Raw genomic sequence first — 23,327 nt, 5'->3', positions numbered from 1 at the left:
AAAGTGCGCACACATTCATAATTACCGAAACCCGTCACATTTGTTGCGGTGCCAACTCGTGACTCGGAACGATATTTGAACCCGTCCCGTGGTAAAAGGTACCACTTCAGCAAAAATGAAATATTCTTGCTGTGGTTTTCCCACCTGATGATGATTGCTTGTGTTGTAATCGAAACGTCGTGATTTGTTTAATTTAATTTATTTCTAACTATGTGACTTTACCGAAAGAACCAAAGAGTAAGGAGACTTCTATCCTAGCTGTGGGAGGCCTGCCTAATTTTGTCCTTCCCCAACACCTCCGCTTCGCATGGTTGGCTAAGTACGGTGGAGAAAGCAGTTCAACCTACGTACATACAAGCGCCATTCCCAGTGTTCCCAGGCTGTGGAGGAGGGGGACGTGAGCTACGTATATGACGTCATAACCTAGAGTTAACCCGCAGTTATGACGCCACGGCAAGAGCCTAAACTTTGAGACACGCTTGCACAAGTCCTTTATTTCAGCACCAAGACCAGAATCAACGACACTGCAACTTGTGAATCTTCTAAGATCGTCAAGTTATAAATGAAGTAAACATAGTTGAAGAGTGGCGAAGCATAATCAAACAGCCCCCACGACCTCATCCAGCAGTGGATTGGCAAAAGGGGTTGCGTACAAACGCATGATGACAGTGTTTAACAAACGGTCAATGAATGGAGAATGGTTCATTAATGGACTTCCAAGTGAACCACTTAAAATAACATGAGCACAAGCCCTCTAAATTGAGTGTAATATCCACAGAATTAGGTACACACCACGAAATAAGTGCACACGGGTAGTGTAGTACGCATAGCTAATTAGGTACGCACCACTTCATTAAGTGCATATGGTAAGTGTGGAATGCACAGCTAATCAAGTACACACAGCTCGTTCGGTGCACATAGCCAGCGCAGTACGCGCCAATATCGATACACAGCACAGCGCGAGTGTGCGGGGCGCTCACACGAGCCGCGGGTTGTCCAGCACGGCCACGCCGGCCGCCACGCCGCCGTCTGCATGCTCCAGGCTCTTGGTGCGCAGCAGGTGGCCTCCGCAGTCGTTGAGCACCATCGCACCGCCCTGCCTGCAACACACCGTGGCGAGATGTTGACTACCTCGCCTGGTATACAGGTGGTCGTGGGTTCGATCCCGACTCTAACGCCTGCTGTATGTTTGGAGCTTGCGTGCGTCTCTCTCTCATCATCATCACGGTGGCTAGGAGATGTTAACTCCCTCGCCTGGTATACAGGAGGTTGTGGGTTCGATCCCGACTCTGACACCTGCTGTGTATTTGGAGTTTGCGTCTCTCACCGTCGTCGCATGGATTTTTCTCCGGGTCCTCAGGTTTTTTTTCCTCCACATTTAGAACCAACAACAACCGTTGAGATTATTTGGCTGCTGTAATTTTCCACGTAAGCTACTTTGTTGAGCTATCATTTTTGAAAAAGAGCTATATAACTCAGTGGGGGCCTTACCTGGTAAAATAAAAAAAAGTGTAGTTTTAGTTACACAAGCGGCAGCACCGTGGGCAGCGGCGTCACTCGTCGCCCCCGCTCAACTCACCAAGGACCAGTGCAAGTGATGCACGAGGGTGAATGCATGGCGATGGTCCATAGCGACCACGAGTGGCCTAGACCGACGGAGTTCCGTCTTAGCCAATGAAGACATAAAATTATATTTAATGAAGCATTGATCGGTCTCCTGCAGGGTTCTTCAATTGTATTGAAACACGGTAGGACCAATACTTCTGTCGTGGCTGATCATTCTTTTAATGCGGCCGGCTCGCACGAAATTGATTTCCCTAAGACGATGGTACTTTGAAAGCCGACTGGCTATCAACAAATATTCGTTCATGAAGCCATCCATATATACAGACACAATTTCAACCGAGAGGAATGTTATAGACTCAGCAATCATTAGAAAGATGTCATCAACGATTTTGGGTTATGACTTGACTTGTGTTTTCTTGTCAATCAACCTCCACCGTCAGCAGTGTGGTGTGGAGCGGGGTGCAGGGATTTCTTGGTGGCCCTTTGCTGCATTGGCATTGCTGCTGCATTGGCATTGCTGCTGCATTGGAATTGCTGCTGCATTGACATTGCTGCTGCATTGGAATTGCTGCTGAATTGACATTGCTGCTGCATTGGCATTGCTGCTGCATTGGCATTGCTGCTGCATTGGCATTGCTGCTGCATTGGCATTGCTGCTGCATAGGCATTGCTGCTGCATTGGCATTGCTGCTGCATTGGCATTGCTGCTGCATTGCCATTGCTGCTGCATTGGCATTGCTGCTGCATTGGCATTGCTGCTGCATTGCCATTGCTGCTGCATTGGCATTGCTGCTGCATTGGCATTGCTGCCCTGCCCATACTCCTGGTGCTGCGGATACATTTGGGCTACGCCCATCTCCAAACCTTTATAAACAGTTTGCCTTTAGAGGCTAACCCCTTTTCCTGATGACGACCGCTTGTGTTGCGATCGAAACGTCGTGATATTTTTATTCACTTAATTTTTATTCTAATTTGTTTCCATCTACATCTTCGGATTTGGACAACTCAATTTTTCGCAATAGAAAATTATGCTGGATTTATTGCCGGCGACAGCCGCCTTAAAACTGCGTCGGCCCATCACAGCTCCAACCGCTTACGGAGGGAGTGACGCGCGCCAGAGCACGACACCGCGCCGCGCGGCCCATACCTGACGTAGATGCCGAACATGCCGAGCTCGCTCACGCAGTCGAGCGGCGCCAGCGGGAAGCCGGAGCGCACCAGCACGTTCCTCACAGCCAGCGGGCGCACCTTGTCCATGAGAATGTACGCCGTGCGCTCCGGGCTGTGCCCGATCCTGCCCAGCAGCTCCGTGATGTCGTCTCCAAAAATGTTATTCCCTGCGAGACCCAGCAAGGAGATTCATAGCTTTGCACGATATGATACGATAATAATAATAATAACTAAGTTTTATATTGCATAATTCGTGGCAAATGAATCTCACAACGCTGTACAATAATTATATGCATAATTACATTCAGGGCCAAATCCTATCTATTTCAATTATCAAAGTAAATAACCTTCAGAAAATATAAATGAATACATACATCAGGAAATGGCATGAAAACAAAAGGCATAAATAACAAACAAGTTATCCCAACAGAGGTACAGAAAATGACGCCTGGCACAAATGTTTAGACATTTATCATCGTGATACCACCACGATTATCGCGATATCAGTTTTCCAAAAATGTGTACTTGTATCGTTCTTATTGTGGGTTACTTTACTTCTAAGTAAGAATAAAGATGTATGTATGTTGAACTTCTTCCGCACCGTACGTAGCCAACCGTGCTAATCGGAGATGAACATTCTTCAACTGAAGTTCAATCAACATAAGCCTGTCATAAGCCTTGCAACTTTACCATTGGAAATGCACATGCCATCAGTTACACCAATATATTTAAACAATTCAAAGACCTGCGAAAATCATGATGTCGTATAATTGCTATGCCATCAATTACTCTGAAAAACATTTCGCAAAGCACTAATTTAATAGCTATTTATTGACAAACTTTAATTCCTGAGTTTGTTATATCACATATAATTTTGTCAGTAACTAAAGTATGAAACAGACGTAAAACAACCGATGATATGAGCAAAAGGGACGATATAAATAACGTGGATTTAATATCGCTCGATAAATCGTGGCATCGCCACGTCGCCGCGAGCCTACTTGCCGTGCGTTACAAGCGGAGAGCGATTCAAGACGGGGGAAGACGGGGGACGATGGGGGAGATTGGGGGGGGGGGGACAGGGGGGAGAAGGGGGGAGACAGGGGACAGGGGACAATGGTGGGGGGAGATGTGGGGGGCACACAGGGGGGAAGACAGGGGGAAGGGGACAGGGGGGAGACAGAGGAAAATGGGGGGAGATAGGGTGGAGACAGGAGGGAGACAGGGGGGAGACAAGGGGGAGACAGGGGGGAGACAGGGGGGAGACGGGGGGTAGACGGGGAAGACGGAGGGGAGTCCGGGGTGCACGAGAGTGGCACAGTTACTGACCTCCACCTTCACGCTCCGGCTTCAGCACAAAGCGGTGAGGATCCGCCATCGCCAAAGCCACCGTTCGGTCGCCCTCCTCGTTCTGGAATAAAACCCGTGCCACCACAGGTGAACAGGGTAATGGTTCTGCTGCGGATCACCACCCCTCTACCTGACAACTTTAATAATTGGCTGTGTCTGGTGGAGGAGTGCGTACGACACAGATTTTAACCATGTGATCTGACCCGAAGATATATTTAGAATCATGCCGGTCGCGAAAGCCTACACAACAAAACGTGACCGCGCATTCTGTGCCAAGTGATTTATTTTGGGGACCCCTAAAAGAAACTCAAAAACCGAATAGAAAAATCGCGCTGCGAAAAAGTGAAAATCTTAACGGCGCACAAAGTGACGCCGCTTCTTCGCTCGCCGCATCTCCACGCTGCACAGAAACGTCGCAAACTCCACACCGATCGAGTCAATAAAATGCGTGCATTTATAAAAAGTTACCTTATACCTTTGAAGCAACATGTGTTTTAATGTGACATTCTTCTTCTTATTATTAGTATTGTTACGCTTGTTAACTCGTGAAAGCTTTTTCAGGAGGGTCCTGCCAAGTTTTATCAGTAGGGGGCGATGCCTGAGTATGGATACCGGGGTAATTTATGAAACTGTTGATCAGTCAAACATTAAAATGACAAGCTGTAAATCGACTAAATTTAGTCTTCGTGGAAACGAGGTGGTTTTGATAGGGAAATGGATACACAGCGGCACGCTGTGGCCTGAGTTAGCCCAAAATATCGAGGACAGGACATGCTCTCCGTATTCCCTGTTGCTCAATACTTCAGAGTGCTTTTAGAAGTTGAGGTCTGCACGCTTGTCGGCAAGGCCCTGTGCCCCAGGGTACGTTTCCCTGTATGTCGAGTCATGAGAAACCGCGGCAGGCAAAGGACATCCATTTCATTTCATGGGTGCCTCCTTCTCTGTCTGTGGGTTGTTTACCCGTAACCATTGTGAATTCGTCAGCACCACGATCATTAGCCAGGGTCAAGCCACTGCTGGGTGAAGGCCTTCGCTTAAGCTTACGGCCATCTCTCACCATCCAGCCAAGTAATAATTCCCCTCTCTTCACCCGCGACCTCATCGTGTTGCAACGATGATCATCATCGGCCCGGGCCTTCGTGTGCATTGCGCCCCGGTGCACACAGACTCGAGCACCCCTCCTCCAAGTCGATCCTCCTTTAATCACACTGCCATTTATTATCGCGAGTTATCCATCACTCGTGCGCTACCCGACACACGGATGACAAACACTCCACCGTTAAGACGCGAGCGGAAAGAGAGCGAGCGGCGCGATTGGCAGGCGTCGCCGCGTGCGCCATCATACCATGTCGAGGGAGTAGAGACCGGCGAAGGTGGTGCGGATTCGCGCCACCGCCGCGGGGTCCTTCACAAAGCGCTCGACGCAGCCGGGCTGCGCCAGCACCTGCTGCACCTTCTTGGTGCCGGCCAGGTGCGTGGCGATGTCGGGGCACGTGATGGCGCGCGACCGGTCCAGCAGCTCGCGCGCCTCCCAGTCCTGCGGCACCGACGGACGACAACTCAGGCGGTGGCATCGACGCACGTCCTCCTCCGCTTGGTTCGAATGAGCAACGCTCAGCGATGAGTCAACGATGATTATTCAGCTCGCGACAGCTCGCACGAGCCAGACTGACGTCAGGATCAAATCACCGACACGCAATGCCCCATCGTGAACTTTCGTGATTGCTGGTAAATGAAACATCGGCACTTTTTATGTCAACAATCAGACAACGAGGAACAGCAACACGTGGATTGCGTCCTTGGCGCTCGTCGTAGTTCTTGGTGCTGGACTCGGTTTGTTTGGTCCCGGGCTGTGCCGCAGGGTCGCACTCTCTCCTCTTTGCCGCATTTCCCTGACATGACAAACCTCCCTTCTACCCTCATGTAGTTGTTGCATTGAGATTGTATATGAATTAAAAAGTGTCCTTGTTGCACCCAATAACCACGCCTCTAGCACCCGCATGTGAAGTTTATCATTGGGACACATGTGCATGCATTTGCAAATCATAGGAAAGGCAAGCCTTAGTGAACCCCTGACCTTAGGTCCAGAGTAATTGTTGGGCGCGTAACCAGATCGGTAGTAGACCACCGCGATCTCCGTCCCGTTCCTTACACCGCACGCACACGGAACACACACAGGACAGACAGAACACACACAGAACATACATGTGAGGACACACGTCAACTCATACGTGAACTCACATGGAACACACACGGAACACACACAGACACACTCGTAAAACACACGTAAAACACACGGAACATACACAGAACACACACGGAACATACACAGAACACACACGCAAACTCACACGGAACACACAAGTGAACTCGAGCTGAAGGAGTCGAGCAGGTGTGTGTGGAGAATTTAGCCCTGGTCAGGCCGCATAACGATTCTTTGCGCAATGTTTGCTTACACGTGCAGGGTGCGGTCGGGAAGTAGCGACGCCTGCTTCGTCACGTCCCCGAATGTCTTGCGCAGCACCTTGATGCCTCTGGTTGGCACACCAAAGCCGCAGGGCGATGGGCGACACCAGGCACGGCACACAACACGGACAGTACACGCCCACAGTTCATTTGTCAATCGACCGCTGGATGAGGGCATCACCGCATCATGGTAGGCCGTGGGAGTTATCCGACCGCATTTCATGGCACCAAGTTGGAGAACGTGGTGAGCATAGATGAGGGGGGCATACAAGTATAGTATAAAACCTCTAGAGGGGCTATATAGAGCTCCCTCTAGTGGAAGCCCTGTTGCCAGCAGCACATAATAAGTCACAGAGCTTGCAGTGAGTGTGTAGAGACGCACCGTGCGTGGGTGTGTGAGAAGTGTACATTGATTACCATATAAATCACCCAACCGGCAATGGATACCCAGTCATTTATATGCATTTATTAATCCCCCCCCGCCCCCACTGTTGCTCAAGAAGGGCTCACAAGTGACGTCATCACATCAACCCCTCTATTTAAGGAACAAAACAGGAGGATTTCTCCACAAACCTGGCTGTCGCCTGATGAAGCTGTTTGGAATTACTGGCGAAACATCGTACTAAGATTGTAAATGTTGTGGCTTTGCTCTCCAACACACCGGTGTGCTGTACTAGCAACGAATTGGCCACGTTCTGTTTACGTGACAAACCTTACTAATTGGTTGTTTCGGGTGGTGGCGGGTTTAACGACACATTGATATATTGACGCGATCTGACCCAACAAAACCCCTCTATTATGGAGGAGCCTTACCGTTTCCACAGGGCGTACTCCACACAACGCTGGTCAAATATATTCCTGCAGTCGGTCTCCACGAGGAACATCACCGCGGCCCTGCGGGGCAGCACAAGAGCGGCGCGCCACGTGGGTCATGGCGAGGGCGCGTGGCCACAGCGTGAACCTCGCTCACCGCGTGTCCCGTCCGGAGACAGATTCCACGAGAGCCAAGCCTCTGGCCGTGGCCGCGTCACCCTGCGTGACGTGGGTGTCGCGCGTCGGGGAGGGAGGGGGGCGGTGACGCGGCCCTGCGTTCGAATTAGGCGGGCCGCTCCGCTTACGACTGTGGGTGCATTAACCGTAATTCACCATGCAGGTGCCACGGACTTCACGGTGTACGCTAAAGATCCCACGATGTCATTGAAGACCATTCGGGCCTTTGCATGGCAGTATCGTGGAAAAAACATTGAAAAAGACGCTGCAAATTACTCAATTGGGATTACACGAAGCAACATTGCCGGCAGGATACCACGTAAAATGGGAATGCTGCAAGCGTGTAAAGATCAGCGCACACTGGACCTGTGATCCAGGTCACCGGTTCCATCTCTCGATATGCCACTAGAAACGATGGCGCAGGTTTTTTAAACCACCTCTTGCCTCTGCCCACCCAGGAGTGTGAATGAGTCCAGGTTGCATGTGGTGGGGTAAGGGGTAGGCACTCCCCATCTTTTCTCGCACGTCTGAATCACAGCGTGGAAGAGTAGTCCAATGATCCTCCGGAGGGGGCTCTCATAGCGCTCCCTTTCTTTAAGTTGCGGCCCTTCCGCCAGCAGTGGCCCACGTGGGCAATTGCAGGGCTGCTCCTTTACCATAACCACTTTAAATTCGGCAGGGCTGGCAAGTGAGCGGGTGAGGGCGCGTCAGGATTTACTTGGGCTCGCCGTACAGCTCCCAGGCCACCGCGATGCCCCTGCCAAGCTCCTCGGCCGGGCTATTGCTGGGGACCTCCACGCCTTCCCCGGGTGTCCCCAGCAGCCTCAGCACATGCCTGCGTAACACAGGGACACCACGGACACCACGGACACACGGCTCGGATTTTTTGTGCGGGCGAGTGGCACCCGAAAGAGAGAGAGAGAGGTGCCGCAGCAACCCGTCACAAGGAGTCATGAGGCTATGAACAGATCATCCGGCATGTGCCCGATCTCGGAGCATCTCGGGAAGATATTCAGAAGAGGGAATTGCAGCAAACGTCATCGGTGTACTCTAGTATGCTCCCACGCGTATGCTCCCACCTTCACCAACCCGTGCTGACCAGCGTGGTGAAGGGTGGCCAAATAACCAATATGAGCCGTAAACCATGCGGAGACCTCTTCTTGGTTCTTTCGGTAAAGTCACGTAGAAGGAAAGTAATAAAATAATAAAAATAAAACATAATAAAATAATTGTATTATTATTTTATTACTTCCCTTCTACATGACTTTACCGAAAGAACCAAGAAGATGAATCCCTGCCGTCACGAAAGCTTTAAATCGAAACATGCGGAGACCCTCATCCAGCAGTGGAATGACAAAGGGCTGTGCATTGCACGTATGTCACCGGAGGAAAAGGTCGCGGAACGCATCAAAGATGCTGTCCGTCTCTTCGCCAATACGTACGCCATAACAAACCCAACGCGCAATCAGCACACACCAATTCGGCCGCTTTATTTTGGGAAAGGCCCATTGAGCTCCGAAGCTCTTTTTCAATTGTGACCCAGGCAATGTGGCCATCTTCAAGCAAACCGACCACACTGCTCGTCCATCGGCCAATCGCTGCCACGGCAAACGTTGCGCCAGCGTTGGCTCACCTGTGCAGGTCCGGCGTGCTGCACGACAAGCCTCCGAAACTGGCGGCGAACGTGTTTGTCTCGATCTGCTTCAGCGACGTCGCGCCGTCGGCATGCAAGTCGAACATATAGTCCGACCGGTTGAGGCCCAGCACGACCGGCTGTGAACGAAGCGCACAGTGAAGACACTCAGGACTACTGCGTAAGGGTACACTGCCTGGAGTATCCAACAACATCGAGAGGTAGCCGCGTGCCAACTCGACGAAGGAGCGCTGTACCATGGGTGGCTTTTCTTTCTCCGCCGTTCACCAACTAACCCAAACGCTGCGTCGGGTGTTGTCTTGTCATTAGCAACGATCAATCCACTGCTGGATGAAGGCCTCCCCCCAAGCTGTCGCCTTCTGTCAAGATCGCGTGGTACAACGATCCATCCGGCAACTGCGCAAGGGCTGCTTTCATAGCTCCATCTCTGCGGTGCACGTACTGTCGAGTGCGTTCCCTCTTCTTTGGTCGCCACGTCATCGTTTGTCTAGACCACCACCATCAACCCTTCCAGTGACATGTCCTGCCCAAGCCCACACTTTTATCAACAGCCAAAGTCACGAACTTGTGTATGTTCTCTAATCCCACACGTTCCCCTTTCTATCATTCATTGCAATTCCAAGCATGCATCTCTTTCGAGCTATTAATACATTAACGTGACTTGGTATGACATACAGGCAATCCGCAGTTTACGTGCTTTTGTGGTACACCATTTAGGAATAATGCACGCTTTGTATTTAGACGTCATCCGCAACGCGACGTACACCACACTCGCCTGGCACCGCGACCTAATGGCGTTGCCAGCAGCCAGTGCGCTACGATAAGTAGTGCGCTACAGTGTACAGCGTCTCGCCGCGTCGACACCATCGCTCTTCCCTTCGTCTCCACAATGCAACTCCGCGCTAGTTACAAGTAAGTAATACTGTACTTCTTTATTTTCATTTTAGAGGAAGTATATTAGAGTTTCCATTATTTTATTTTAATATTAAGTATTATAATGTGTGTACATGTATTGTACTGATATAAGCCGGGATAATATAGGCGATTATGTCTGCGCGTGTGAGTGAAATCCCCTAACCCCCTCCTTTACGAATATTTATTATGGGAAAATTTATTTTGACACACGCGATTTTGAAATACGTGCGCTTTTCCAGGAACACATCTATCGCGTATGTCAAGGAGTGCCTGTGTGGACAATCGCAAGAAATATGGATAATTACAAGGTGGGAGACACACTGAGACGTAGTTTGACATCATAATTGAGTGACGTGGAATTTCACTATCATTACCTGAGAAATGCAGGGCTTTAAAATAGTACGTGTCGTGACATAGAACTGCTCACTACAGAGCATAGCGCTGGTTGCTGGCAGAGAAGGGGATCTGCAGGTACAGCAGCCCTCTGTCAGCAGGTCACGTGATAAGCCAGAGAAAGGGATGTAGGGGAAAGGTGACAGAGGGGGCACGTGAGGGAAGCCCGGGAACCCGCTAGTAAGTTCTAGAAAGGGGGCGTGGCGGAGCGAGGCCACGCTGGGAGGATAAAAGGGGGCCCCAAGCGAGAGCTCGGGGCTGTCGCCTGGAGTGGGATCCCCTCGTCGTACTGCTGGAGTCTTCGCCGCCATCTTCACCTGCTCGGCGTCGTCAGTCGGGCAGTCTGCCAGCTGCCCTGACTGGGAGCTGTAGTTACTCTGTGTGGACTGTGAAGGCTGTTAATAAATAGAGTGCCTCCTACTCTTAGCCTAAATCGCCAACACAGCGTAATTGGTAACTATTTAGCTTTTCATTGTGCCTGGAAGCAACAGCAACCCGGGATGCTTTACTCTGAATCAGTTGTGGTTCACTTTTGCATGCGCTGCCAGTTGTAAAATGAAATATGTAAAATAAACACCAACTTTTGTGATGTTTTCATCCAGCAATCGCTGGAAAATTCTGAAGACATTCGCCGAGAATTCATCCGAGTCCACCGTGCTGAAATCAAAACACCGCGTGCGTGTGTCAGCAGCAAGCACGTATCACAGCAGCAAGCACGCATCACACGTGGCATTCTCACACAACTGCACCAAAACCCCCGTCTGAATGGGGGAGGGCTGGCCACACATTACTTTAGGCCATTACCATAAGTCTAAATTAGAGAAAATCTGTGTGTCCCGTGACAGATCTGGAAACGCCGACTCGACCATCGGCCATATTCAAGATGAGCCAGCACAAGGCCCTCATGGCACAGGTGGCTTTACCACCTGGCTATTTCAGTGCCAAGCTGGAACCAAACCATATACGGCTCGACTCGCACGATATTTGAATATGGCCCGGGGCCACACGTCCGCTTGTATGAGATCAGTGCATCATGAGGTTAATAGCATCATCCCGCTATCTGAACACATCTCAAATCGTCTATTGCATGTCACGTAAGTCGCATGGCTCGGTTTCTGCAGTAGAAAACCAACCTGGCACCTCCCAAGCCATGCTGGTTTGGCTTGGCATCGATCCCGGCACAGCTCAGTTGTGCCAGTGGAAAAGAGCTAATCGTAAATCATCACTGCGTAGTCTTAACATTCAGTGAAGGCAATGAAGAAATTAATTGTACACAATTTGAAACAATTTCCTTTATAGTTAACCTGGACACAAGACTTACAAACTGCTGTTATGTTGGCCAAACAAAAACAGCAGTCTCGCTACGAAAACAAATTCTCCGTTTGGCAAACAAGTGTTTAAATTACAGCAGCCTTCGCGGGTATATTTTCGGCTATATCGCATTTTCAAAATGCTAACGCGACCATATGTTCGAGGAGAACATATATCGTCAACACCCTTGTTCACTCTAAAAATAATGTGGGAGAAAAAAAAGCCCCCACCAAGGATCAGTGCATTCAGTCCCCAAACTGTGGCCTCAGAAAACCTCAACGGGACATCTTGCAGCCGGCAGTCACCCGAGGGCTCGAGTTGCAGCCCACACGGCACACGAATGTAATTCGTATTTAACGACGGCCCACACTTGCGGCGTCCAGGAATATCCACGACGGGTGCCCATTGATTACTTAAAGTGGAAGGTTAAGGTGCAGCCCTGCCAATGGAAGGGCCTCTGCTAGGAGGAAGCTCTGGAGGAAGGCCCCTCTAGAGCATATTTTGGCCTACTCTTCACACTGGCCAAGACGCCTTGGAAGAGCAAAGGTGGGAGTAGCCACACTTTACTGCACTATCACACATGACCTTCCGATTGACGAAATGTGGTGTACCTATAAATATTTATAACCGCTGGGTCGACAGAGGCGTTGAAGGGAGGTTTACAAAACACAAGTGTCCATGGTTTATAAAACATGCCCATCTGTGCCACGAGATCAAATTTACTCGAAATCTCTGGATTGCGAGTCCAGTTTGTTACCCATTATACCACAGCAGCAGCAGTTATTGTCCAATGCGTGGAAACGCACAGCACATCCAACGTTAATGCTCACACCAAGGCGTGACGCAGGCCGTCACGCCTTTGTGCTGAACATTTGACCGCACTGGCAGAGATTTCACTTGTAATCCCCGTCTGACATGGCACATGCCTGGACAGCTATGGGATGCATGAGATTATCTGAATTGTTGAAATTAAATCAGCGTAACATTTTACATTAAGGGATGCCGCCATGGTGTAATGGTTAGTAGGGCGCTGGACTTGCAATCCAGAGGTCATCGTTAAAAATCGCTCTCCCATCTCGGCAGTTGAAATAATGGTGTAGATCAATCTATTAAATTACCCCACCTCTGTCCACCCATCAGTATAAATGGGAACACCGCAGTGAGTTGATTGGTGGGGTAAAATGTGGGTACCCTCATCTCTTCCAAGACGTCTGGCCAATGTGGAAGAGTAGGCCAAATACTCTGGCGCTCTCTGGTGCTCTTTATTGTGCAGGCCCCTTCCACCAGCAGTGGCGTGTGCAAGACATTACAGGAAGAGGTGGGGGTTGGGCTGGGGGGCATTCTGGGTGTTTTGGGGAGGGGGGCTCTGAAAAATATTCCACGAGATATTAAGCCCTGAATGCAAGAACTATTCTCCTTCTCACGTCTATAATGTGGCATTACAGACGCGAGAAGGCATTGCAGATAACCAGAGGAGAGCGCCGAACCAACTGGCATGTTTACCTCTTCAACGTCTCCTGAAGAAACGCGTGGTCCTGACTCACGCGGTCTATGAGCAGGTTAAAGTCGCACTGCACCTCCATGGCCTGCTGGAAGAGCGCCGTGGGGACGACCGATGGGAACAGGGTGAAGGGCGCGAACAGCACACGCTGAAGGCCAGGGGGGCGCGTGGGCAGAAAGAAACACACGCACGCCAGCAAGTCATTGTACGGCACACAGCGAGTGTTAAACACCCAGTACCCGGCGGGCACGATCACAAACTCTGCATGGGACGGCTCGACTGGTTAGGCAACGCCAAATTTGGGCCTTTGCCGCAATGCACACTTGGCAATGTAATATGTATGCAACAGGAATGGTGCGGCCCTGCAATTGCGTGCTCTTGTATGGGATGTCAGGGAGGAGGAATGGAGATGGACAGTGGGTTAGGGGGCATGGAGAGGATTCCCGCCCAGAAAAAGTGGGGGGGGGGGGGGGGGGGGGGGGCAGTGGAGCGGGGAACAGTGGAAGGGGTGAGCACCAATCGCGAGGAGATACCGGAGGGGGGCATTGGGGGGCTCGGGGCATTGGGGGGCTCAGGGCATCGGGGGGCTCGGGGCATCGGGGGGCTCGGGGCATCGGGGGGCTCGGGGCATCGGGGGGCTCGGGGCATCGGGGGGCTCGGGGCATTGGGGGGCTCGGGGCATCGGGGGGCTCGGGGCATCGGGGGGCTCGGGGCATCGGGGGGCTCGGGGCATCGGGGGGCTCGGGGCATCGGGGGGCTCGGGGCATTGGGGGGCTCGGGGCATCGGGGGGCTCGGGGCATTCTGGCGGGTAACGGATTGGGCAAGTGTGGACTGGGGACCACCCCCCACCCCCCCAACCTCGTGTGGAAGTGGTGAGGATCATTCTTTGGTTCTTTCGGTAAAGTCACGTATTAAAATAAAAAAATAAATTAAATTAAATACTAGCATACTGCAATAAAAGCCATTTGCCATTTATTGCGGTATGCTAGTATTTAATTTAATTTATTATTTTATCTTAATACGTGACTTTACCGAAAGAACCAAAGAATAATTCCTGCAGTCACGAAAGCTCCAAATTAAGTTTGGTCAGGATCAGTGTTGTAGTCATGTTGCGCCAAGCCCCATTCGGACGCATGAGCTTAACCTCCTCTGGAATGCCGTTCCCGCGCTGCTAATCACCTCCGACTCGTTGGGGTTTTCGGGCGTTCTCATGGCGATGCCCCTGTGAAAGGCAAAGTCCTTGGCCGCCTCGGCCAGGCAGTTGAGCAGAGCGACGTCCCGCACCACGTCCACAGGCACCGAGCACAGCGCCTCCATCTCTTGAGCCGCACGCTGCCGACACAACGCACGCGAGCGAGCGTCATTCCCAATTACCTCTGTGGAGGTGTTCACGGTTGCACTGTCTGGAATATTCGACGGGTTTGTTTCGGGTTGTAACACCGCCTGTCGATTCTCACGACGTTCAGATGTTTCGCTCCGCGTGCTGGAAGCTTCTTCTTATTCAGTGATGATTGTCAGTTCCTAAAAAAGGCTGGAGCGAGTTGTCAGACATCATTCAGAACAACACATCCCGGAAACAAACGCTACAACTGTTGGGGCAAGTGCTGCGAGCACAGCACCCACGAACCCTGCCATGAAACACAAAGGGGCTGGCTGATGATGTGGCACCTTCGCCTCCCCGCAGATGATTTTGACGCACCGTACCAGGTACACATTTTCAGGCCGAGGTGACCTAGGAGAGGCTCCAAACTGGTTAAGATTATAACGAGCCACCATAATTTTCGATTTAAAGCTTTCGTGACTGCAGGGATTCATCTTCTTGGTTCTTTCGGTAAAGTCACGTAGAATGGAAATAATAAAATAATAAAAATAAAACATTATAAAATAATTATTTTGAGCCACCATAGTTAGCCGTGGCCGGGAATCTAACTGCGGGTCGCAGGTTGTTCATGGCAGTGTGCTAACCAGTGGGCCACCACTCCTCCAACACACGGGCATTGAGGTTCCTGTGGCGCATTGCACGGAGCTGCGATGGCAGCGTGAGGATGAACGCAGCGGTGAGGGACCAGGTACAAGACGAGGCTGCTGATAGGGAGAAGAGGAAGGGTATTAGGATCAGTGTTGTAGTCTATGGGCTAGTGATGATGCAGTGTAAACTATGTAGTCTATGGGCTAATGATGATGCAGTGTAAACTATGTAGTCTATGGGCTAGTGATGATGCAGTGTAAACTATGTAGTCTATGGGCTAGTGATGATGTATATACAGCAGGATGATGTAGTGTAAACTATGTAGTATATGGGCTAGTGATGATGTATATACAGCAGGATGATGCAGTGTAAATTATGTAGTCTATGGGCTAGTGATGATGTATATACAGCAGGATGATGCAGTGTAAACTATGTAGTCTATGGGCTAGTGATGATGTATATACAGCAGGATGATGCAGTGTAAACTATGTAGTCTATGGGCTAGTGATGATGTATATACAGCAGGATGATGCAGTGTAAACTATGTAGTCTATGGGCTAGTGATGATGTATATACAGCAGGATGATGCAGTGTAAACTATGTAGTCTATGGGCTAGTGATGATGTATATACAGCAGGATGATGCAGTGTAAACTATGTAGTATATGGGCTAGTGATGATGCAGTGTAAACTATGTAGTCTATGGGCTAGTGATGATGGATATACAGCAGGATGATGCAGTGTAAACTATGTAGTCTATGGGCTAGTGATGTATATACAGCAGGATGATGCAGTGTAAACTATGTAGTCTATGGGCTAGTGATGATGTATATACAGCAGGATGATGCAGTGTAAACTATGTAGTCTATGGGCTAGTGATGATGTATATACAGCAGGATGATGCAGTGTAAACTATGTAGTCTATGGGCTAGTGATGATGTATATACAGCAGGATGATGCAGTGTAAACTATGTAGTCTATGGGCTAGTGATGATGTATATACAGCAGGATGATGCAGTGTAAACTATGTAGTATATGGGCTAGTGATGATGCAGTGTAAACTATGTAGTCTATGGGCTAGTGATGATGGATATACAGCAGGATGATGCAGTGTAAACTATGTAGTCTATGGGCTAGTGATGTATATACAGCAGGATGATGCAGTGTAAACTATGTAGTCTATGGGCTAGTGATGTATATACAGCAGGATGATGCAGTGTAAACTATGTAGTCTATGGGCTAGTGATGATGTATATACAGCAGGATGATGCAGTGTAAACTATGTAGTCTATGGGCTAGTGATGATGTATATACAGCAGGATGATGCAGTGTAAACTATGTAGTCTATGGGCTAGTGATGATGTATATACAGCAGGATGATGCAGTGTAAACTATGTAGTCTATGGGCTAGTGATGATGCATATACAGCAGGATGATGTAGTGTAAACTATGTAGTATATGGGCTAGTGATGATGTATATACAGCAGGATGATGCAGTGTAAACTATGTAGTCTATGGGCTAGTGATGATGCATATACAGCAGGATGATGTAGTGTAAACTATGTAGTCTATGGGCTAGTGATGATGTATATACAGCAGGATGATGCAGTGTAAACTATGTAGTCTATGGGCTAGTGATGATGCATATACAGCAGGATGATGTAGTGTAAACTATGTAGTCTATGGGCTAGTGATGATGTATATACAGCAGGATGATGTAGTGTAAACTATGTAGTCTATGGGCTAGTGATGATGTATATACAGCAGGATGATGCAGTGTAAACTATGTAGTCTATGGGCTAGTGATGATGTATATACAGCAGGATGATGCAGTGTAAACTATGTAGTCTATGGGCTAGTGATGATGTATATACAGCAGGATGATGCAGTGTAAACTATGTAGTCTATGGGCTAGTGATGATGCAGTGCAAATATGTAGTCTCTGGGCTAGTGATGATGTATATACAGCAGGATGATGTAGTGTAAACTATGTAGTCTATGGGCTAGTGATGATGCAGTGTAAACTATGTAGTCTATGGGCTAGTGATGATGTAGTGTAAACTATGTAGTCTATGGGCTAGTGATGATGTATATACAGCAGGATGATGTAGTGTAAACTATGTAGTCTATGGGCTAGTGATGATGTATATACAGCAGGATGATGCAGTGTAAACTATGTAGTCTATGGGCTAGTGATGATGTAGTGTAAACTATGTAGTCTATGGGCTAGTGATGATGTAGTGTAAACTATGTAGTATATGGGCTCGTGATGATGTAGTGTAAACTATGTAGTCTCTGGGCTAGTGATGATGTAGTGTAAACTATGTAGTATATGGGCTCGTGATGATGTATATACAGCAGGATGATGTAGTGTAAACTATGTAGTCTATGGGCTAGTGATGATGTAGTGTAAACTATGTAGTATATGGGCTCGTGATGATGTAGTGTAAACTATGTAGTATATGGGCTAGTGATGATGTAGTGTAAACTATGTAGTATATGGGCTCGTGATGATGTAGTGTAAACTATGTCGTCTCTGGGCTAGTGATGATGTATATACAGCAGGATGATGTAGTGTAAACTATGTAGTATATGGGCTCGTGATGATGTAGTGTAAACTATGTAGTCTCTGGGCTAGTGATGATGTAGTGTAAACTATGTAGTATATGGGCTCGTGATGATGTATATACAGCAGGATGATGTAGTGTAAACTATGTAGTCTATGGGCTAGTGATGATGTAGTGTAAACTATGTAGTATATGGGCTCGTGATGATGTAGTGTAAACTATGTAGTATATGGACGAGTGATGATTTTACCGGTCCACGATGCTCCGCTACTCCCGTCTCCACGTGACTTTGGAGTTCCACCCTCGATTCCGATTGGCTGCACCGCCCCACGTGACTCTAATCTGCGCGATCGTGATTGGCTAATTTCCCTCTCAGCCGCTTCCAATCCCCCTTCGTCCCCTCCCCTCCTCCCCGCGGAAATTATCGCGCAAACAAATCCGTGAGTCGCCTGGCACGAAAACAACAACAACCACAACAACAACAACCACCACCTTCTGTTGGGCACGAATGTCGCATGAACAGACTGTCGGGGCAGAGCGCCGTCACGGCTCCCCGGTGCCACGGCTCGCGTTTTACATCGGAGCCCAACGCGCTCTTGAATAAAAACCCAAACGAGCCTTACTCTTAGGTTTTTTTCGGTAAAGTCACGTAGGTAAAAAATAAAAATAAATAATAATAAATAGTAGAAATAATAATGGAAATTATTTTATTTCTATTAATAATAAAAATAATAGAAATAATAATAGAAAATATTTTATTTCTAATGTTTTTATTTCTACTTACGTGACTCTACCGAAAAAAACCTAAGAGTATGAATCCTTGCAGTCACGAAAGCTTCAAATCTAGAACCAAACGAGCCTTGGCTGAAACAACCCCGCCTCTTCTTTGAATGCCAAATCGATCAAAGTCGCCCGATGACCACCACCGCCAACGTCACGTGCACTTTTAGCTATGGGCGCGAACTCCAGCACTTGGAGAATGAATGAGAGCACACCACTTACACATCCAATAAGCGTGATACGTGATTAAACACTCCATTTGTTCTAAATATTTCTTACCCAATGTTCGCACTCTTAAATGAATACTAAATGTTGCATCAACAAATGTGTAAGTTGCGTCCCGCTTTGATGTTGTATTTTAACTTACTGATGTCCCATGAAGACGGGCCAATGCGCAAAACGTCACGGATTAAATAATGTTTGCTTTAAAGGCAGTATTGTGAACAAATGTGTTGAATTTTGATTTAAAGCTTTCGTGACTGCAGGGATTACTTTTTGGTTCTTTCGGTAAAGTCACGTAGAAATAAAATAAATTCAAGAACGTAATCAACCAAGCTATGCGTTAATTGTGTGTTTACCGACTCTCTGCGTTGCATTGAATTGCATTTACAAATTTTACTAAGTTTGTTTTCTCTCTGTGTCTCTGTGTTGTCTCTTTCTGCTTGTGTGTCTGTCTGTGTGTCTCCGTGTCTGTGTTTTGTCTCTTTCTCAAATTTAGCAATCTTTGGAAGAACGTAATCAACCAGGTAGAGTGTTGACTGTTATCTTAGCCGACTCTCTGTGTTGTATTGCATTATAAGTTTACAAGGTTTGAAGTTTTTGTGACTGCAAGGTTCCATACTCTTTGGTTCTTTGGGTAAAGTCACGTCGGTGAAAAATAAAAAAAATAAAAAATAGAAATACAAATTTCCTTGCCGTGGTTGTCACACCTGATGATGATTGCTTGTGCTGCAATCGAAACGTCGTGATATATTTATTTTATTTATTATTTTATTTCTACGTGACTTTACCGAAATATCCAAAAAGTTACTTACACATTCATCCAATAAATAGACACTGTGGTGCCACGGAGCAACTCGGCAAGCGTCGCAACTCCCCCCTGACCCCGACACTGATCACACGCACGCAGCGCACCCACGGAGTGTCCTGGCGGGGGATCGCCTGGCACATCGGGTTTTAATCCGAAGGGCCTCTAGAGGGAAAGTCCCACGATTTCCCGGTGCCAGGAGATTGGCCGACCCTCGCAGGACAGGTTATATTGCGGTGCCCCTAAATTGGCTTAACATTGTATGGGCGCAGAAAGAAAAGGTTCACTGGGCAAACAGAAATAAGTTATTCAAGACATTGGGGGGGGGGGGGGGGGGACTGAGGGTGGAATATTAAGCAAGAAGAGCATGAGGTCAGGAGAATCGCAGCGCCACTGCCGCCCTCCCCCCATATCGGCCCTCATACCGAATACACACTTGCAGGGTGTGTGTTCGCCAGCCAGATGCCCTTCCAGATACCCAGCAATGAGGGACAATGGATGGCCGGTGACATCCCCGTGGCACTCGATGGAGGACACGGTAACAGGGGGGCGGTAGCCAGAGGTAGGCGCACGGTTGGTCGCGCGGTACAAATGCCATCGCGGCCCTTGGGAATGGGGGGATTAGGCCACGGAAGGGATAGAAAACGAGCGACGGCGCAGGTAAGCGCGCACGATTGGCTGGGCGGTGCGACGTCACCCTGGGCCTTGAAGTTTAGGAAATATAAAGAGTAGCCCGGGACGATTTCCGCTCTCACGTCTTCTACCTCCGGCCCGTCAAGACCCACTCCCTGCCGTCCTGCCTCCTCGAGCCGCTCGCAGCGTCCGTGTGATGCCAGCGAGTGCTGCTACGAGGCAGCGGTAGGTAAAGTTTCCTCTTGTCCTTCTCCCTCCGACTCTCACAGCGTACATGCGATGCCGTGAGTACAGCTTCGAGGTACGTGGTAGGACGTCTTAGTGACTGGGTACGCAGGCAGAGTTAGGCTAGGCTCTTCTAGCGAAACATTCCCCCAGGTAGTGGGTATTTGCACCGCGAATAAAAGTTAGCACAGAGCATCGGTGTGGTGTCGGTGATTTGCGTGTGGAGCGACACGTTGCAAGAGGAGTGGACGCGGAGCCGCAGCGTGTGCGCGCGTCTTAGGACATAATCGCCCGCAGGTGTGGGTGCGGTCGTGCGGCTGTGCGCCGCGTTGGGTGAGTGGTGGTGTACACGGGCGAGTGCGGAGTAACCCCGTGCGGCAGTGAGCCAGCAGTTTCGCCGTGTCCCCCAGAGAGGGCGCTAGCGCGGGGGGGGGGGGCGACAGGAGCCGACCGATGCGGTGGAGGAGGGAGCGGAAGGGGCGAACGTTGCGCCCCACCTGCCCAGCGAGGGCGGTGGGGCGTACGTTGTCCCCCACAACATTTAAAATACGTTGCCAACAGACAGCAGGGCGTACATATCAATGGTTGTACTGTACTATGACCTCAACGTCTACGCTCCCAACTTACACCAACCCGCACCAGCGTGGTGAAGTATGGTCTAACAACCCCCTATGACTCACGCGGCATTCGGAGGCTCTCATCCAGCAGTAGATTCCCTCCATCTGCCCCCTTGTCTCTGCCCCCTTAATACAAAGCCACGTGCAAGTTGAGACTTCACAATTAGCTCTGTCAAGGGAACCCTCTCCTGAGTCTCGAGACTTTTGTTTCAGGATGTTGCTGCTGCTGCTGTTTACATGGGAGGGGGGGGGGGTGTTTGTCCGATTAAAAATTAACGCGAGTTTGGCTTCAGGTGTGTTGCAACCCAGAGAAACCCCGCGCAATGCGAGCTGACGTCCAAAACACGCCAGACAAATAGATTAAAGAAAACAAATCCATTGCTGTACTCATACCTGTCAACCCCTTATCAGTGCCCTACCTTGTTACACACCAATTCAGACCTGATTGGTCTCACCCCGTGCCCATTATGAATCTCAACGTTCATCCTACAAAGTCCCATCACGAGGGAGAAACACAAACACAGAGACACAATAAAAATTGTGTTTGCCCGCACTCAAACGGCTGTACGCCGTACGGAGCTGAAAACTCGATTTCCCTGTACAAAATTACGGGGTAAACCAAATGGGTTGACAGGTACGTGTACCGTACTTGGAATGCCCCGGTCACCCATCTATTCGGCCCATGCGTACACATGAACTCAACTTCGTTTGAGATTCTACACAAACTGAAGGGTGGCTAGAGGTGTGTGTTCCACAGCTCAATGAGACTTCGCATTAAAAAACCCCCACGGCGCATCGTTCACTCTCACCTCGCAGCCCACGGCAAGCTGAGACAACGTGTGGAGGAAGAGGGACGTGAATGCAGGACAACGCGGGCGCGGAGCGGGGATGAACGCAGAGTCCGTGGCGGGTTTGTCCAACACAGCAGCAGCAGCAGCCGGGGCCCCCGGGTGTCTGCGGAGTGAGAGGAGAGAGCGAGAGGAGGGTGACGAAGAGTTGTGCGAGCGACTTTGCCCGTGCCAGAGAGCTCTAGAGAGAGTTTACACGCAGGGGCGGTCCCCTGCTCAATGTTCACACCCAGAGGAGCCGCCCACCACCACCAGCAGCAGCAGCAGCGGCAGCACCCACCCCGTGGGGTCAAGAGGTCGCCCCGCTCCGCCTGCACGTGGAGTCGTCACGCAGCAGCTTGCGGACATTGCGGCGTCGTCTTGATGTCGACCCATACGGCTTCACCCTGTGTTCGTGTACGGCGTACGGACGTTTTTAATACTGGCAAAATCGTTGTTTTTGTCTGTGTTTCTCGCTTGTGATGGGACTTTGTAGGATGAAGGTTGAGATTTGTAAGGGCACAGGATGACCAATCAGGTCTGAGTTGGTGTGTGATCAGCTCGGAGGGACTGATGATGGTTTGCGACAGGAATGCAGCGTCAACATGACTAAGCAGTTCTGTAAGTGAACGTGGGAGCAGTTTAGTATTTAGAAATGTTTGTACGAGTTGAGTCACTTCAAGTAGTAATTCGTTTTTCCCCGTTCCAGAGACATCCCACCCTCCTGACACCGTGGCGTTGTGGATTGTGGAGGTAGCAGCAGGATGTTACTGAGTGGGGATGACGTGGCCATATTCTCTGTATTCGAAGACTGAACACAGCATCCATAAAGTAACAGCAACCCCATACTCACTCAGCACCCATATGGGGCAGTATAGACTCACATCGCACTCATAACTAACACAAAGACAAAGATCTCCCCCGTATAGCCTTAACAGACTGTAGGGGCAAGTGCTGTTTGCGAGCACCTATAAAGGCCGGCATGGCACACGAGGGGGTGGGTGGACAGCACCACGCCCGGCCGCCTTTGTCTCCCTAGTGGCGATGTTTACACCGCACCAGGTACTCATTTGAGGCTGAGTCGACCTAGGGGAGGCCCAGAACCGGTTCAGACAATCGTCACTGGTGTTGGCTGTGAGCGGGATTCGGACTCGTGTCGCTGGGTTCTCAGCGCTAACCGCTACACTACCGCTCCCCAGACTAACACAGCAACCCCACAGACTGGCATGGAGACTCACACAGCACTCACGTTTAGCAGCCGTAATGACGCAACACCCATAGCCTCGCGTCATCTGACCGCCAGGGGGCAGCATAGACCCACACGGCACTCAGACTCATACAGAACCCACAGACCAACACGGCTGCC

At 49.6% G+C, this 23,327-nt stretch overlaps 1 protein-coding gene across 2 annotated transcripts; it reads right to left on the bottom strand.

The window, feature by feature from the left end:
- Positions 1 to 474: 474 nt before the first annotated feature.
- On the bottom strand, positions 475 to 22,362 carry GSS (glutathione synthetase). Of its 2 annotated transcripts, XM_061571964.1 has the most exons (14): positions 22,263 to 22,362; positions 21,944 to 22,088; positions 14,497 to 14,649; positions 13,319 to 13,464; positions 11,086 to 11,161; positions 9,176 to 9,315; positions 8,261 to 8,377; positions 7,366 to 7,446; positions 6,543 to 6,620; positions 6,164 to 6,233; positions 5,432 to 5,623; positions 4,066 to 4,147; positions 2,714 to 2,903; positions 475 to 1,100 (listed from the first exon to the last, which is right to left on the bottom strand). In XM_061571964.1, exons 1-14 carry the CDS (start codon positions 22,355 to 22,357, stop codon positions 977 to 979), a joined length of 1,689 nt encoding a protein of 562 aa, XP_061427948.1. In that variant the 5' UTR covers positions 22,358 to 22,362; the 3' UTR covers positions 475 to 976. The 2 variants fall into 2 exon arrangements, with proteins under 2 accessions (XP_061427948.1, XP_061427949.1); XM_061571965.1 differs by lacking the exons at positions 21,944 to 22,088; positions 22,263 to 22,362 and adding an exon at positions 18,103 to 18,243.
- Between the last annotated feature and the right edge of the window lie 965 nt (positions 22,363 to 23,327).

The sequence above is a fragment of the Lethenteron reissneri genome, chromosome 49, assembly GCF_015708825.2.
Source record: "Lethenteron reissneri isolate LAM-NWPU_2019-01 chromosome 49, ASM1570882v1, whole genome shotgun sequence".
NCBI lineage: Eukaryota > Metazoa > Chordata > Hyperoartia > Petromyzontiformes > Petromyzontidae > Lethenteron > Lethenteron reissneri.
This window is presented reverse-complemented; position numbering and strand designations above follow the sequence as displayed.

What these genes read in the sequence shown, in the direction of transcription:
- GSS (XM_061571964.1), bottom strand. Translation starts at nt 22,357, where the DNA reads ATGGGTCGACATCAAGACGACGCCGCAATGTCCGCAAGCTGCTGCGTG. An exon ending in CCCGACCGCACCCTGCACGT is followed by an intron (nt 6,234 to 6,542) that starts GTAAGCAAACAT and finishes GTGCGGTGTAAG; the next exon opens with GAACGGGACGGAGATCGCGG. An exon ending in GTCTCTACTCCCTCGACATG is followed by an intron (nt 4,148 to 5,431) that starts GTATGATGGCGC and finishes GTTTTATTCCAG; the next exon opens with AACGAGGAGGGCGACCGAAC.